Here is a 15,158-nt window from a genome sequence, read left to right as displayed (position 1 = left end):
CCACAGCCGGGACCCCAAAAACCACAGCAGGGACCCCAAAAACCCCAAAAAAACCCCAAAAACCACAGCAGGGACCCCAAAAACGCTAAAAAAAAACCCCAAAAAACCCTAAAAAAACCCCTGCAGGGACCCCAAAAACCACAGCAGGGACCCCAGAAAACCCAAAAAAACCCTGCAGGGACCCCAAAAACCCCAAAAAAAAACCCCAAAACCCCAAAAAACCACCAAAACCCCTGCAGGGACCCCAAAAACCACAGCAGGGACCCCAAAAACCCCCAAAAAACCCCAAAAAAACCCAGAAAAAACCCCAAAACCCCTGCAGGGACCCCAAAAAACCCCCAAAAACCACAGCAGGGACCCCAAAAATTGCAGCAGGGACCCAAAAAACCACAGCAGAGACCCCCAAAAAACCCCAAAAAAACCCCAAAACCCCTGCAGGGACCCCAAAAACCACAGCAGGGACCCTAAAAACCACAGCAGGGACCCCAAAAACCACAGCAGGGACCCCAAAAACCACAGCAGGGACCCTAAAAACCACAGCAGGGACCCCAAAAAACCCCAAAAACCACAGCAGGGACCCAAAAACCACAGCAGGGACCCAAAAACCCCCCAAAAAACCCCAAAACCCCTGCAGGGACCCCAAAAACCACAGCAGGGACCCCAAAACCTCTGCAGGGACCCCAAAAACCACAGCAGGGACCCTAAAAACCACAGCAGGGACCCCAAAAAACCCCAAAAACCACAGCAGGGACCCCAAAAACCTGGGGGACCCCAAAACCCGGGTGTGGACCCCACAAGTGGAGACGATGGTTCTTGGTTTTGGGGTTCAGAGCTCTGGATTTGGGGTTCAAATCTTAATTTTGGGGTTCAGAACTCTGGATTTTGGGGTTCAAATCCCAATTTTGGTGTTCAGAGCTCTGGATTTTGGGTCAGTTCCTGATTTTGCGGCTCAGAGTTCTGGGATTTGGGGTTTAAAGCTCTGGATTTGGAGCTGAATCCCTGATTTTGGGGTTGGGAGCTCTGAATTTGGGGTTCAAATCTTAATTTTGGGGTTCAGAGCACTGGATTTTGGTCTCAAATCCTGATTTTGGGGTTCACAGCCAGATTTGGGGTTCAAATCCTGATTTGTGGGTTCAGAGCTCTGGATTTGGGGCTCAATCCTTGATTTGGGGTTTAAAGCTCTGGATTTGGGGCTCAATCCCTGATTTTGGGGTTCAGAGCTCTGGATTTTGGTCTCAAATCCCAATTTTGGTGTTCAGAGCTCTGGATTTGGGGCTCAATCCCTGATTTTGGTGCTCAGAGCTGTGGATTTGGGGTTTAGTTCCTGATTTTGGAGCTCAGAGCTCTGGATTTGGGGTTTAAAGTTGGATTTGGAGCTGAATCCCTGATTTTGGTGTTCAGAGCTCTGGATTTTGCTCTCAAATCCCAATTTTGGGGTCCACAGCTCGATTTGGGGTTCAAATCCTGATTTTGGTGTTCAGAGTTCTGGATTTTGGGTCAGTTCCTGATTTTGGGGCTCAGAGTTCTGGGATTTGGGGTTCAAAGCTGTGGATTTGGAGTTGAATCCCTGATTTTGAGGTTGGGAGCTCTGAATTTTGGTCTCAAATCCTGATTTTGGGGTTCAGAGCTCTGGGATTTTGCTCTCAAATCCCAATTTTGGGGTCCACAGCTCGATTTGGGGTTCAAATCCCGATTTTGGTGCTCAGAGCTCTGGATTTGGGGTTTAGTTCCTGATTTTGGGGTTCAGCGCTCTGGATTTTGGTCTCAAATCCCAATTTTGGGGTTCAGAGCTCTGGATTTTGGGTCAGTTCCTGATTTTGGGGCTCAGAGTTCTGGGATTTGGGGTTTAAAGCTCTGGATTTGGAGCTGAATCCCTGATTTTGGGGTTTTGAACTCTGGATTTTGGTCTCAAATCCTGATTTTGGGGTTCAAATCCTGATTGTGGGTTCAGAGCTCTGGATTTGGGGTTTAGTTCCTGATTTTGGGGCTCAGAATTGTGAGATTTGGGGTTCACAGCTCTGGATTTTGGGGCTCAATCCCTGATTTGTGGGTTCAGAGCTCTGGATTTGGGGCTCAATCCCTGATTTTGGGGCTCAGAGTTCTGGTATTTGGGGTTTAAAGCTGGATTTGGAGCTGAATCCCTGATTTTGGGGTTTTGAACTCTGGATTTTGGTCTCAAATCCTGATTTTGGTGTTCAGAGCTTTGGATTTTGGGGTTCAAATCCCAATTTTGGTGTTCAGAGCTCTGGATTTTGGGGTTCAAATCCCAATTTTGGTGTTCAGAGCTCTGAATTTTGGTCTCAAATACTGATTTTTAGGTTCACAACCAGATTTGGGGTTCAAATCCTAATTTTGGTGCTCAAAACTCTGAAATTTGGGGCTCAATCCCTGATTTTGGGCTTCTCAATTCTAGATTTGGGGTTCCATCCATAACTTTGGGCTCAGATCTCTGAGATTTGGGGCTCCATCCTCAATTTTGGCCTTCACCTTCACCAGGGAGTGAATTTAACCCCCAACCCCTCATTTTCCTCGCTCTGACGCCGCCGATTTTGGGGGAAAAATGTCATTTTTGGGGTTGTCCCTCGTTTTTGGGGTGTCCCCCTGACTTTTGGGGGGTCTGGGGACAGGTGGAGCGTCACATGTGCGACGGGGACATCGTCATCTTCAACCGGCAGCCGACCCTGCACAAGATGTCCATGATGGGCCACAGGGTCAGGATCCTGCCCTGGTCCACGTTTCGACTGAATCTGAGGTAAAACACCCCAAAATTACCCCAAATTAACCCCAAAATTACCCCAAATTACCCCAAATTAACCCAAATTAACCCCAGAATTACCCCAAATCCTGCCCTGGTCCACGTTTCGACTGAATCTGAGGTAAATCACCCCAAATTAACCCAAATTAACCCCAAATTAACCCCAGAATTACCCCAAATCCTGTCCTGGTCCACGTTTCGACTGAATCTGAGGTAAAACAACCCAAAATCACCCCAAATTAACCCAAATTAACCCAAATCACCCCAAAATCACCCCAAATCACCCCAAATTAACCCCAGAATTACCCCAAATCCTGCCCTGGTTCACGTTTCGTCTGAATCTGAGGTAAAACAACCCAAAATTACCCCAAAATTGTCTAAAATTACCCAAAATTAACCCAAAATAACCCCAGAATTACCCCAAATCCTGTCCTGGTCCACGTTTCGACTGAATCTGAGGTAAAACACCCCAAAATTACCCCAAAATTAACCCAAATTAACCCCAAATTAACCCCAGAATTGCCCCAAATCCTGCCCTGGTCCACGTTTCCACTGAATCTGAGGTAAATCACCCCAAAATTACCCCAAAATTACCCCAAATAACCCCAGAATTACCCCAAAATTACCCCAAAATTACCCAAATTAATCCCAAATCGATGTCCCCAGTGTCCCCAGTGTCCCCAATGTCCCCATGTCCCTCATTCCTCTGATGTCCTCCATGTCCTCCTGATGTCCCCTCAGTGTCCCCTCAATGTCCCCACAGTGTCACCACGCCCCCATGAGATGAACCTGCCCCATGTCCCCTCAGTGTCCCCAATGTCCCTCATTCCTCTGATGTTCTCCATGTCCCCCTGATGTCCCAGTGTCCCCACAATGTCCCCACAATGTCCCATTGATGTCCCCACAGCGTCACCACCCCCTACAACGTGGATTTTGATGGCCATGAGATGAACCTGCCCCATGTCCCCCTGATGTCCCCAGTGTCCCCATGTCCGCAGTGTCCCTCATTCCTCTGATGTTCTCCATGTCCCAGATGATGTCCCAGTGTCCCAGATGATATCCCTGATGTCCCCCTGGTGTCCTCAATGTCCCCCTGGTGTCCCCACAGCGTCACCACCCCCTACAACGTGGATTTTGACGGTGATGAGATGAACCTGCCCCATGTCCCCAATGTCCCCAATGTCCCCCTGATGTTCTCAATGTCCCTCGTTCCTCTGATGTTCTCCATGTCCCAGTGTCCCCCCGATGTCCCCACAGTGTCACCACCCCCTACCACGTGGATTTTGATGGCCATGAGATGAACCTGCCCAATGTCCCCAATGTCCCCAGTGTCCCCCTGATGTCCCCCTGATGTCCCCCTGATGTCCTCAATGTCCCTCATTCCTCTGATGTTCTCCATGTCCCTGTGATGTCCCAGTGTCCTCCTGATGTCCTCAATGTCCCCACAGTGTCCCCACAGTGTCCCCACAATGTCCCCACAGTGTCACCACCCCCTACAACACAGATTTTGATGGCTATGAGATGAACCTGTCCCATGTCCCCAATGTCCCCAGTGTCCCTCATTCCTCTGATGTTCTCCATGTCCCAGATGATGTCCCAGTGTCCTCCTGATGTCCCCCTGATGTCCTCAGTGTCCCCACAGCGTCACCACCCCCCCTTCAATGTGGATTTTGGTGGCCATGAGATGAACCTGCCCAATGTCCCCAATGTCCCCATGTCCGCAGTGTCCCTCATTCCTCTGATGTTCTCCATGTCCCCCTGATGTCCCAGTGTCCTCCTGATGTCCTCAATGTCCCCACAGTGTCCCCACAGTGTCACCACGCCCTTCAACGCAGATTTTGATGGCCGTGAGATGAACCTGCCCAATGTCCCCAATGTCCCCATGTCCGCAGTGTCCCTCATTCCTCTGATGTCCTCAGTGTCCCAGATGATGTCCCAGTGTCCCAGATGATGTCCCAGTGTCCCCCTGGTGTCCTCAATGTCCCCCTGGTGTCCCCACAGTGTCACCACCCCCTACAACGCGGATTTTGATGGCCATGAGATGAACCTGCCCCATGTTTTCAGTGTCCCCAATGTCCCTCGTTCCTCTGATGTTCTCCATGTCCCAGATGATGTCCCAGTGTCCTCCTGATGTCCCCCTGATGTCCTCAGTGTCCCCACAGCGTCACCACGCCCTTCAACGCAGATTTTGATGGCCGTGAGATGAAGCTGTCCCATGTCCCCAATGTCCCTCGTTCCTCTGATGTCCTCAATGTCCCAGATGATGTCCCAGTGTCCCCCTGATGTCCCCCTGATGTCCTCACAATGTCCCCCTGATGTCCCTCTGATGTCCTGTTGTCCCCTCAGTGTCACCACCCCCTACCACGTGGATTTTGATGGCCATGAGATGAACCTGTCCCATGTCCCCCTGATGTCCCCAGTGTCCCCAATGTCCCCATGTCTCTCATTCCTCTGATGTTCTCCATGTCCCCCTGATGTCCCAGTGTCCTCTTGATGTCCCCTCAATGTCCCCCTGGTGTCCCCACAGCGTCACCACCCCCTACAACGTGGATTTTGATGGCCATGAGATGAACATGTCCCCAGTGTCCCCAATGTCCCCAGTGTCCCCATGTCCGCAGTGTCCCTCATTCCTCTGATGTTCTCCATGTCCCAGATGATGTCCCAGTGTCCCAGATGATGTCCCTGATGTCCCCCTGGTGTCCTCAATGTCCCCCTGGTGTCCCCACAGCGTCACCACCCCCTACAACGTGGATTTTGACGGTGATGAGATGAACCTGTCCCATGTCCCCAATGTCCCCCTGATGTCCTCAATGTCCCTCGTTCCTCTGATGTTCTCCATGTCCCCCTGATGTCCCAGTGTCCCCTCAGTGTCCCCTCAGTGTCCCCTCAGTGTCCCCTCAGTGTCCTGGTGTCCCCTCAGTGTCCCCTCAGTGTCCCCTCAGTGTCCCCTCAGTGTCCTGGTGTCCCCTCAGTATCCCCACAGTGTCTCCACAGTGTCCCCACAGTGTCCCCTCAGTGTCACCACGCCCTTCAACACAGATTGTGATGGCCGTGGGATGAACCTGTCCCATGTCCCCAATGTCCCCAGTGTCCCTCATTCCTCTGATGTTCTCCATGTCCCCCTGGTGTCCCCCTGATGTCCCCTCAGTGTCCCCCTGCTGTCCCTCTGATGTCCTGGTGTCCCCACAGCGTCACCACCCCCTACAACGCGGATTTTGACGGTGACGAGATGAACCTGCCCGGTGTCCCCAATGTCCCCAATGTCCCTCATTCCTCTGATGTTCTCCATGTCCCAGATGATGTCCCAGTGTCCCCACGATGTTCCCCTGATGTCCTCAGTGTCCCCTCAGTGTCCCCACAGTGTCACCACCCCCTACAACGCGGATTTTGACTGTGAGGAGATGAACCTGTCCCATGTCCCCAGTGTCCCCAATGTCCCCAATGTCCCTCATTCCTCTGATGTCCTCCATGTCCCAGATGATGTCCCAATGTCCCAGATGATGTCCCTGATGTCCCCCTGGTGTCCTCAATGTCCCCCTGGTGTCCCCACAGCGTCACCACCCCCTACAACACGGATTTTGACGGTGACAAGATGAACCTGCCCAATGTCCTCAATGTCCTCCTGATGTCCTCAATGTCCCTCGTTCCTCTGATGTTCTCCATGTCCCAGATGATGTCCCAGTGTCCTCCTGATGTCCCCACAATGTCCCCCTGATGTCCCCACAGCGTCACCACCCCCTACAACGCGGATTTTGACGGTGACGAGATGAACCTGTCCCATGTCCCCAATGTCCCCAATGTCCCTCATTCCTCTGATGTTCTCCATGTCCCAGATGATGTCCCAGTGTCCCAGATGATGTCCCTGATGTCCCCCTGGTGTCCCCACAGCGTCACCACCCCCTACAACGCGGATTTTGACGGTGACGAGATGAACCTTCACCTGCCTCAGTCTCTGGAGACGCGTGCGGAGATCCAGGAGCTGGCCATGGTGCCCAGGATGATCGTCACGCCCCAGAGCAACCGGCCCGTCATGGGCATCGTGCAGGACACGCTGACGGCCGTGCGCAAGTTCACCAAGAGGGACGTCTTCCTCGAGAGGGTCCGTTCTCAGGGGGTTTCTGGGGGTTTCTGGGGGTTCCTGGTGGTTTTGTGGTGGTTCCTGGTGGTTCCTGATGGTTTTTGGGTGGTTTTGTGGTGTTTTGTGGTGGTTCCTGGTGGTTTTGTGGTGGTTCCTGATGGTTTCGGGTTGGTTTGTGGTGGTTCCTGGTGGTTTTGTGGTGGTTCCTGGTGGTTCCTGATGGTTTTTGGGTGGTTTTGTGGTGATTTCTGGTGGTTTTGTGGTGATTTCTGGTGGTTTTGTGGTGGTTCCTGGTGGTTCCTGATGGTTTTTGGGTGGTTTCTGGTGGTTTTGGGGTTGTTTCTGGTGTTGTGTGGGACACGCTGACGGCCGTGCGCAAGTTCACCAACAGGGACGTCTTCCTCGAGAGGGTCCGTTCTCGGGGGGTTCCTGGGGCTTCCTGGTGGTTTTGTGGTGGTTCCTGATGGTTTTGGGGTGGTTTTGTGGTGGTTCCTCGTGGTTCCTGGTGGTTTTGGGGTGGTTTCTGGTGGTTTTGTGGTGGTTTCTGGTGGTTTTGTGGTGGTTCCTGGTGGTTCCTGATGGTTCCTGGTGGTTTCTGATGGTTTCTGGTGGTTTTGGGGTGGTTTCTGGTGGTTCCTGATGGTTTTGTGGTGGTTCCTGGTGGTTCCTGGTGGATTCTGGTGGTTTTGTGGTTGTTTCTGGTGGTTTCTGGTGGTTCTTGGGTGATGTCTGGTGGTTTCTGGTGGTTTTGGGTGGTTTCTGGTGTTGTTGTTTGGGACACGCTGGTGGCCGTGCACAAGTTCACCAAGAGGGACGTCTTCCTCAAGAGGGTCCGTTCTCGGGGGGTTCCTGGGGCTTCCTGGTGGTTTCTGGGTGGTTTTGTGGTGCTTTCTGGTGGTTCCTGATGGTTTTCGGGTGGTTTTGTGGTGGTTTCTGGTGGTTTTGTGGTGGTTCCTGGTGGTTTCTGGTGGTTTCTGATGGTTTTGTGGTGGTTTCTGGTGGTTTTGTGGTTGTTTCTGGTGGTTTTGTGGTGGTTTCTGGTGTTGTGTGGGACACGCTGACGGCCGTGCGCAAGTTCACCAAGAGGGACGTCTTCCTCGAGAGGGTCCGTTCTCAAGGGGTTCCTGGGGCTTCCTGGTGGTTTCTGGGTGGTTTTGTGGTGGTTTTGTGGTGCTTTCTGGTGGTTTTGTGGTTGGTTCCTGGTGGTTCCTGGTGGTTCCTGGTGGTTCCTGGTGGTTCCTGATGGTTTTGTGGTGGTTCCTGGTGGTTCCTGGTGGATTCTGGTGGTTTTGTGGTTGTTTCTGGTGGTTCTTGAGTGATGTCTGGTGGTTTCTGATGGTTTCTGGTGGTTTTGGGGTGGTTTCTGGTGTTGTTGTGTGGGACACGCTGACGGCCGTGCGCAAGTTCACCAAGAGGGACATCTTCCTCGAGAGGGTCCGTTCTCAAGGGGTTCCTGGGGGTTCCTGGTGGTTTCTGGTGGTTCCTGGTGGTTTTGGGGTGATGTTCACCAAGAGGGACGTCTTCCTCGAGAGGGTCTGTTCTGGGGGGTTCCTGGGGCTTCCTGGTGGTTCCTGATGGTTTTTGGGTGGTTTTGTGGTGGTTTCTGGTGGTTTTGTGGTAGTTTTGGGGTGGTGTTCACCAAGAGGGACGTCTTCCTCGAGAGGGTCCGTTCTGGGGGGGTTCCTGGGGCTTCCTGGTGGTTCCTGGTGGTTCCTGATGGTTTTTGGGTGGTTTCTGATGGTTTCTGGTGGTTTTGTGGTGGTTCCTGGTGGTTCCTGATGGTTTTGTGGTGGTTCCTGGTGGTTCCTGGTGGTTTTTGGGTGGTTTCTGGTGGTTTTGTGGTAGTTTTGGGGTGATGTTCCCCAAGAGGGACCTCTTCCTCAAGAGGGTCCGTTCTGTGGGGTTCCTGGTGGTTTTGGGGTGGTTCCTGGTGGTTTCTGGTGGTTTTGTGGTTGTTTCTGGTGGTTCTTGGATGATGTCTGGTGGTTCCTGGTGGTTTTGTGGTTGTTTCTGGTGGTTTCTGGTGGTTTTGTGGTTGTTTCTGGTGGTTTGTGGTGGTTCTTGGGTGATGTCTGGTGGTTCCTGGTGGTTTTGTGGTTGTTTCTGGTGGTTTGTGGTGGTTCTTGGGTGGTTTCTGGTGGTTTTGGGTGGTTTCTGGTGTTGTGTGGGACACGCTGACAGCCGTGCGCAAGTTCACCTAGAGGGACGTCTTCCTCGAGAGGGTCCGTTCTCAAGGGGTTCCTGGGGGTTCCTGGGGGTTCCTGATGGTTTTGGGTGGTTTTGTGGTGGTTCCTGGTGGTTCCTGATGGTTTTGGGGTGGTTTTGTGGTGGTTTCTGGTGGTTTTGTGGTGGTTCCTGGTGGTTCCTGATGGTTTTGGGGTGGTTTTGTGGTGATTTCTGGTGGTTTTGTGGTGGTTCCTGGTGGTTCCTGATGGTTTTGTGGTGGTTCCTGGTGGTTCCTGACAGTTTTTGGGTGGTTTCTGGTGGTTTTGTGGTGGTTCCTGGTGGTTCCTGGTGGTTTTTGGGTGGTTCCTGGTGGTTTTGTGGTAGTTTTGGGGTGATGTTCCCCAAGAGGGACGTCTTCCTCAAGAGGGTCCGTTCTGTGGGGTTTCTGGTGGTTTTGTGGTGATTTCTGGTGGTTTTTGGGTGGTTCCTGGTGGTTCCTGGTGGTTTTGTGGTGGTTTCTGGTGGTTTTGTGGTAGTTTTGGGGTGGTGTTCACCAAGAGGGACGTCTTCCTCGAGAGGGTCCGTTCTGTGGGGTTCCTGGTGGTTTTGGGGTGGTTCCTGGTGGTTTCTGGTGGTTTTGGGGTGGTTCTTGGGTGATGTCTGGTGGTTTCTGGTGGTTTCGGGTGGTTTCTGGTGTTGTTGTGTGGGACACGCTGACGGCCGTGCGCAAGTTCACCAAGAGGGACGTCTTCCTCGAGAGGGTCCGTTCTGGGGGGGTTCCTGGGGCTTCCTGGTGGTTCCTGGTGGTTTTTGGTGGTTTTGGGGTGGTTCCTGGTGGTTCCTGGTGGTTTTGGGGTGATTTTGGGGTGGTTCCTGGTGGTTCCTGGTGGTTTTTGGTGGTTTTGGGGTTGTTTCTGATGGTTCCTCGTGGTTTTTGTTGATTTCTGATGGTTTTTGGGTGGTTTCTGGTGATTTCTGGTGGTTTCTGGTGATTTCTGGTGGTTTCTGGTGGTTTTTGGTGGTTTCTGGTGGTTTTGAGGTCATTTTGTGGGAGGTTTAGGGTAGGACATGCTCATGGATGGGAAGATGCCCCAACCCACCACCCTGAATGGAGTTTGGAGGCATTTTTGGGACTTTTTGAGATGTTTATGGGTTCTCCTGCATTGGTGACAATTCTGGGGTGTTCTGTGGTGTCCCTCAGGGCGAGGTGATGGATCTGCTGATGTTCCTGTCCACGTGGGGTGGGGATTTTAGGATGTTCTGATGGATCTGCTGATGTTCCTGTCCACGTGGGGTGGGGATTTTAGGATGTTTTGGGATCTCTGAGGGTTCTCCTGGACTGGTGACAGTTCTGTGGTGTCCCTCAGGGCGAGGTGATGGATCTGCTGATGTTCCTGTCCACGTGGGGTGGGGATTTTAGGATGTTTTGATGGATCTGCTGATGTTCCTGTCCATGTGGGATGGGGATTTTAGGATGTTTGATGGATCTTCTGATGTTCCTGTCCACATGGGGTGGAGATTTTAGGATGTTTTGGGATCTCTGAGGGTTCTCCTGGACTGGTGACCGTTTTTTGGTGTCCCTCAGGGCGAGGTGATGGATCTGCTGATGTTCCTGTCCACGTGGGATGGGGATTTTGGGATGTTCTGATGGATCTGCTGATGTTCCTGTCCACGTGGGGAGGGGATTTTGGGACATTTTGGGATCTCTGAGGGTTCTCCTGGACTGGTGACAGTTTTGGGGTGTTTTTTGGTGTCCCTCAGGGTGAGGTGATGGATCTGCTGATGTTCCTGTCCACGTGGGGTGGGGATTTTAGGATGTTTTGATGGATCTGCTGATGTTCCTGTCCACGTGGGGTGGAGATTTTGGGATGTTTTGGGATCTCTGAGGGTTCTCCTGGATTGGTGAAAATTCTGGGGTGTTCTGTGGTGTCCATCAGGGCGAGGTGATGGATCTGCTGATGTTCCTGTCCATGTGGGATGGAGATTTTAGGATGTTTTGGGATCTCTGAGGGTTCTCCTGGATTGGTGACAATTCTGGGGTGTTCTGTGGTGTCCATCAGGGCGAGGTGATGGATCTGCTGATGTTCCTGTCCACGTGGGGTGGGGATTTTAGGATGTTTTGATGGATCTGCTGATGTTCCTGTCCACGTGGGATGGGGATTTTGGGACGTTTTGGGATCTCTGAGGGTTCTCCTGGACTGGTGACAGTTTTTTGGTGTCCCTCAGGGCGAGGTGATGGATCTGCTGGTGTTCCTGTCCATGTGGGGTGGAGATTTTGGGGAGGTTTGGGACATTTTGGAGTTATTTTGGGATCTCTGAGGGTTCTCCTGGATTGGTGACCGTTCTGTGGTGTCCCTCAGGGCGAGGTGATGAACCTGCTGATGTTCCTGTCCACATCAGGATGGAGATTTTGGGATGTTTTGGGATCTCTGAGGGTTCTCCTGGACTGGTGACAGTTTTGTGGTGTCTCTCAGGGTGAGGTGATGAACCTGCTGATGTTCCTGTCCACGTGGGGTGGGGATTTTAGGATGTTCTGGGATCTCTGAGGGTTCTCCTGGCTTGGTGACAGTTTTGTGGTGTCCCTCAGGGTGAGGTGATGGATCTGCTGATGTTCCTGTCCACGTGGGATGGGGATTTTGGGATGTTTTGATGGATCTGCTGATGTTCCTGTCCACATGGGGTGGGGATTTTGAGATGTTTTGGGATCTCTGAGGGTTCTCCTGGATTGTTGACAATTCTGGGGTGTTCTGTGGTGTCCATCAGGGTGAGGTGATGGATCTGCTGATGTTCCTGTCCACGTGGGTGGAGATTTTGGGGAGGTTTGGGACATTTTGGAGTTATTTTGGGATCTCTGAGGGTTCTCCTGGACTGGTGACAGTTTTTTGGTGTCCCTCAGGGTGAGGTGATGGATCTGCTGATGTTCCTGTCCACATGGGGTGGGGATTTTGAGATGTTTTGGGATCTCTGAGGGTTCTCCTGGATTGGTGACAGTTCTGTGGTGTCCCTCAGGGTGAGGTGATGAACCTCCTGATGTTCCTGTCCACGTGGGGTGGGGATTTTAGGACATTTTGATGGATCTGCTGATGTTCCTGTCCACATGGGATGGGGATTTTGGGATGTTTTGGGATCTCTGAGGGTTCTCCTGGACTGGTGACAGTTCTGTGGTGTCCCTCAGGGCGAGGTGATGGATCTGCTGATGTTCCTGTCCATGTGGGGTGGGGATTTTAGGATGTTTTGATGGATCTGCTGATGTTCCTGTCCACGTGGGGTGGGGATTTTAGGATGTTTTGGGATCTCTGAGGGTTCTCCTGGATTGGTGACAGTTCTGTGGTGTCCCTCAGGGCGAGGTGATGGATCTGCTGATGTTCCTGTCCACGTGGGGTGGGGATTTTAGGATGTTTTGATGGATCTGCTGATGTTCCTGTCCATGTGGGATGGGGATTTTAGGATGTTTGATGGATCTTCTGATGTTCCTGTCCACATGGGGTGGAGATTTTAGGATGTTTTGGGATCTCTGAGGGTTCTCCTGGACTGGTGACCGTTTTTTGGTGTCCCTCAGGGCGAGGTGATGGATCTGCTGATGTTCCTGTCCACGTGGGATGGGGATTTTGGGATGTTCTGATGGATCTGCTGATGTTCCTGTCCACGTGGGGAGGGGATTTTGGGACATTTTGGGATCTCTGAGGGTTCTCCTGGACTGGTGACAGTTTTGGGGTGTTTTTTGGTGTCCCTCAGGGTGAGGTGATGGATCTGCTGATGTTCCTGTCCACGTGGGGTGGGGATTTTAGGATGTTTTGATGGATCTGCTGATGTTCCTGTCCACGTGGGGTGGAGATTTTGGGATGTTTTGGGATCTCTGAGGGTTCTCCTGGATTGGTGACAGTTTTGTGGTGTCCCTCAGGGCGAGGTGATGGATCTGCTGATGTTCCTGTCCACGTGGGATGGGGATTTTGGGACGTTTTGGGATCTCTGAGGGTTCTCCTGGACTGGTGACCGTTTTTTGGTGTCCCTCAGGGCGAGGTGATGGATCTGCTGATGTTCCTGTCCACGTGGGGTGGGGATTTTGAGATGTTCTGATGGATCTCTTGATGTTCCTGTCCACGTGGGGTGGGGATTTTGGGATGTTTTGGGATCTCTGAGGGTTCTCCTGGATTGGTGACAGTTTTGTGGTGTCCCTCAGGGCGAGGTGATGGATCTGCTGATGTTCCTGTCCATGTGGGATGGAGATTTTAGGATGTTTTGGGATCTCTGAGGGTTCTCCTGGATTGGTGACAATTCTGGGGTGTTCTGTGGTGTCCATCAGGGCGAGGTGATGGATCTGCTGATGTTCCTGTCCACGTGGGGTGGGGATTTTAGGATGTTTTGATGGATCTGCTGATGTTCCTGTCCACGTGGGATGGGGATTTTGGGACGTTTTGGGATCTCTGAGGGTTCTCCTGGACTGGTGACAGTTTTTTGGTGTCCCTCAGGGCGAGGTGATGGATCTGCTGGTGTTCCTGTCCATGTGGGGTGGAGATTTTGGGGAGGTTTGGGACATTTTGGAGTTATTTTGGGATCTCTGAGGGTTCTCCTGGATTGGTGACCGTTCTGTGGTGTCCCTCAGGGCGAGGTGATGAACCTGCTGATGTTCCTGTCCACATCAGGATGGAGATTTTGGGATGTTTTGGGATCTCTGAGGGTTCTCCTGGACTGGTGACAGTTTTGTGGTGTCTCTCAGGGTGAGGTGATGAACCTGCTGATGTTCCTGTCCACGTGGGGTGGGGATTTTAGGATGTTCTGGGATCTCTGAGGGTTCTCCTGGCTTGGTGACAGTTTTGTGGTGTCCCTCAGGGTGAGGTGATGGATCTGCTGATGTTCCTGTCCACGTGGGATGGGGATTTTGGGATGTTTTGATGGATCTGCTGATGTTCCTGTCCACATGGGGTGGGGATTTTGAGATGTTTTGGGATCTCTGAGGGTTCTCCTGGACTGGTGACAGTTTTTTGGTGTCCCTCAGGGCGAGGTGATGAACCTGCTGATGTTCCTGTCCACGTGGGTGGAGATTTTGGGGAGGTTTGGGACATTTTGGAGTTATTTTGGGATCTCTGAGGGTTCTCCTGGACTGGTGACCATTTTTTGGTGTCCCTCAGGGCGAGGTGATGGATCTGCTGATGTTCCTGTCCACATGGGGTGGGGATTTTGAGATGTTTTGGGATCTCTGAGGGTTCTCCTGGATTGGTGACAGTTCTGTGGTGTCCCTCAGGGTGAGGTGATGAACCTCCTGATGTTCCTGTCCACGTGGGATGGGGATTTTAGGACATTTTGATGGATCTGCTGATGTTCCTGTCCACATGGGATGGGGATTTTGGGATGTTTTGGGATCTCTGAGGGTTCTCCTGGACTGGTGACAGTTCTGTGGTGTCCCTCAGGGCGAGGTGATGGATCTGCTGATGTTCCTGTCCACGTGGGATGGGGATTTTGGGATGTTCTGATGGATCTGCTGATGTTCCTGTCCACGTGGGGAGGGGATTTTGGGATGTTTTGGGATCTCTGAGGGTTCTCCTGGATTGGTGACCGTTCTGTGGTGTCCCTCAGGGCGAGGTGATGGATCTGCTGATGTTCCTGTCCACGTGGGGTGGAGATTTTGGGATGTTTTGAGATCTCTGAGGGTTCTCCTGGATTGTTGACAATTCTGGGGTGTTCTGTGGTGTCCCTCAGGGTGAGGTGATGGATCTGCTGATGTTCCTGTCCACGTGGGGTGGGGATTTTGGGATGTTCTGATGGATCTGCTGATGTTCCTGTCCACGTGGGGTGGGGATTTTGGGATGTTTTGGGATCTCTGAGGGTTCTCCTGGACTGGTGACAGTTTTTTGGTGTCCTTCAGGGCGAGGTGATGAACCTGCTGATGTTCCTGTCCACGTGGGATGGGGATTTTGGGATGTTCTGATGGATCTGCTGATGTTCCTGTCCACGTGGGGAGGGGATTTTGAGATGTTTTGGGATCTCTGAGGGTTCTCCTGGACTGGTGACAGTTTTTTGGTGTCCCTCAGGGCGAGGTGATGGATCTGCTGATGTTCCTGTCCATGTGGGATGGGGATTTTGGGATGTTTTGGGATCTCTGAGGGTTCTCCTGGATTGTTGACAATTCTGGGGTGTTTTTTGGTGTCCCTCAGGGCGAGG

The 15,158-nt window shown here is 52.2% G+C and overlaps 1 protein-coding gene across 7 annotated transcripts in view; it reads left to right on the top strand.

Annotated features, from left to right (window-relative positions):
- POLR2A (RNA polymerase II subunit A) overlaps window positions 1-15,158 on the top strand; it is a 73,880-nt gene that overhangs the window by 17,121 nt on the left and 41,601 nt on the right. For all 7 annotated transcript variants that reach the window (XM_058828540.1, XM_058828541.1, XM_058828539.1 and 4 more), the window contains 2 exons: window positions 2,628-2,752; window positions 6,644-6,854. In XM_058828540.1, coding sequence (XP_058684523.1) covers window positions 2,628-2,752; window positions 6,644-6,854 — 336 coding nt within the window. The remainder of the gene's footprint in view (window positions 1-2,627; window positions 2,753-6,643; window positions 6,855-15,158) is intronic.

Source organism: Poecile atricapillus (genome assembly GCF_030490865.1).
Source record: "Poecile atricapillus isolate bPoeAtr1 chromosome 36 unlocalized genomic scaffold, bPoeAtr1.hap1 SUPER_36_unloc_7, whole genome shotgun sequence".
Taxonomy (NCBI): domain Eukaryota; kingdom Metazoa; phylum Chordata; class Aves; order Passeriformes; family Paridae; genus Poecile; species Poecile atricapillus.
The sequence above is the reverse complement of the archived record's forward strand: the minus strand, read 5'-3'. Positions and strand labels throughout refer to the sequence as shown.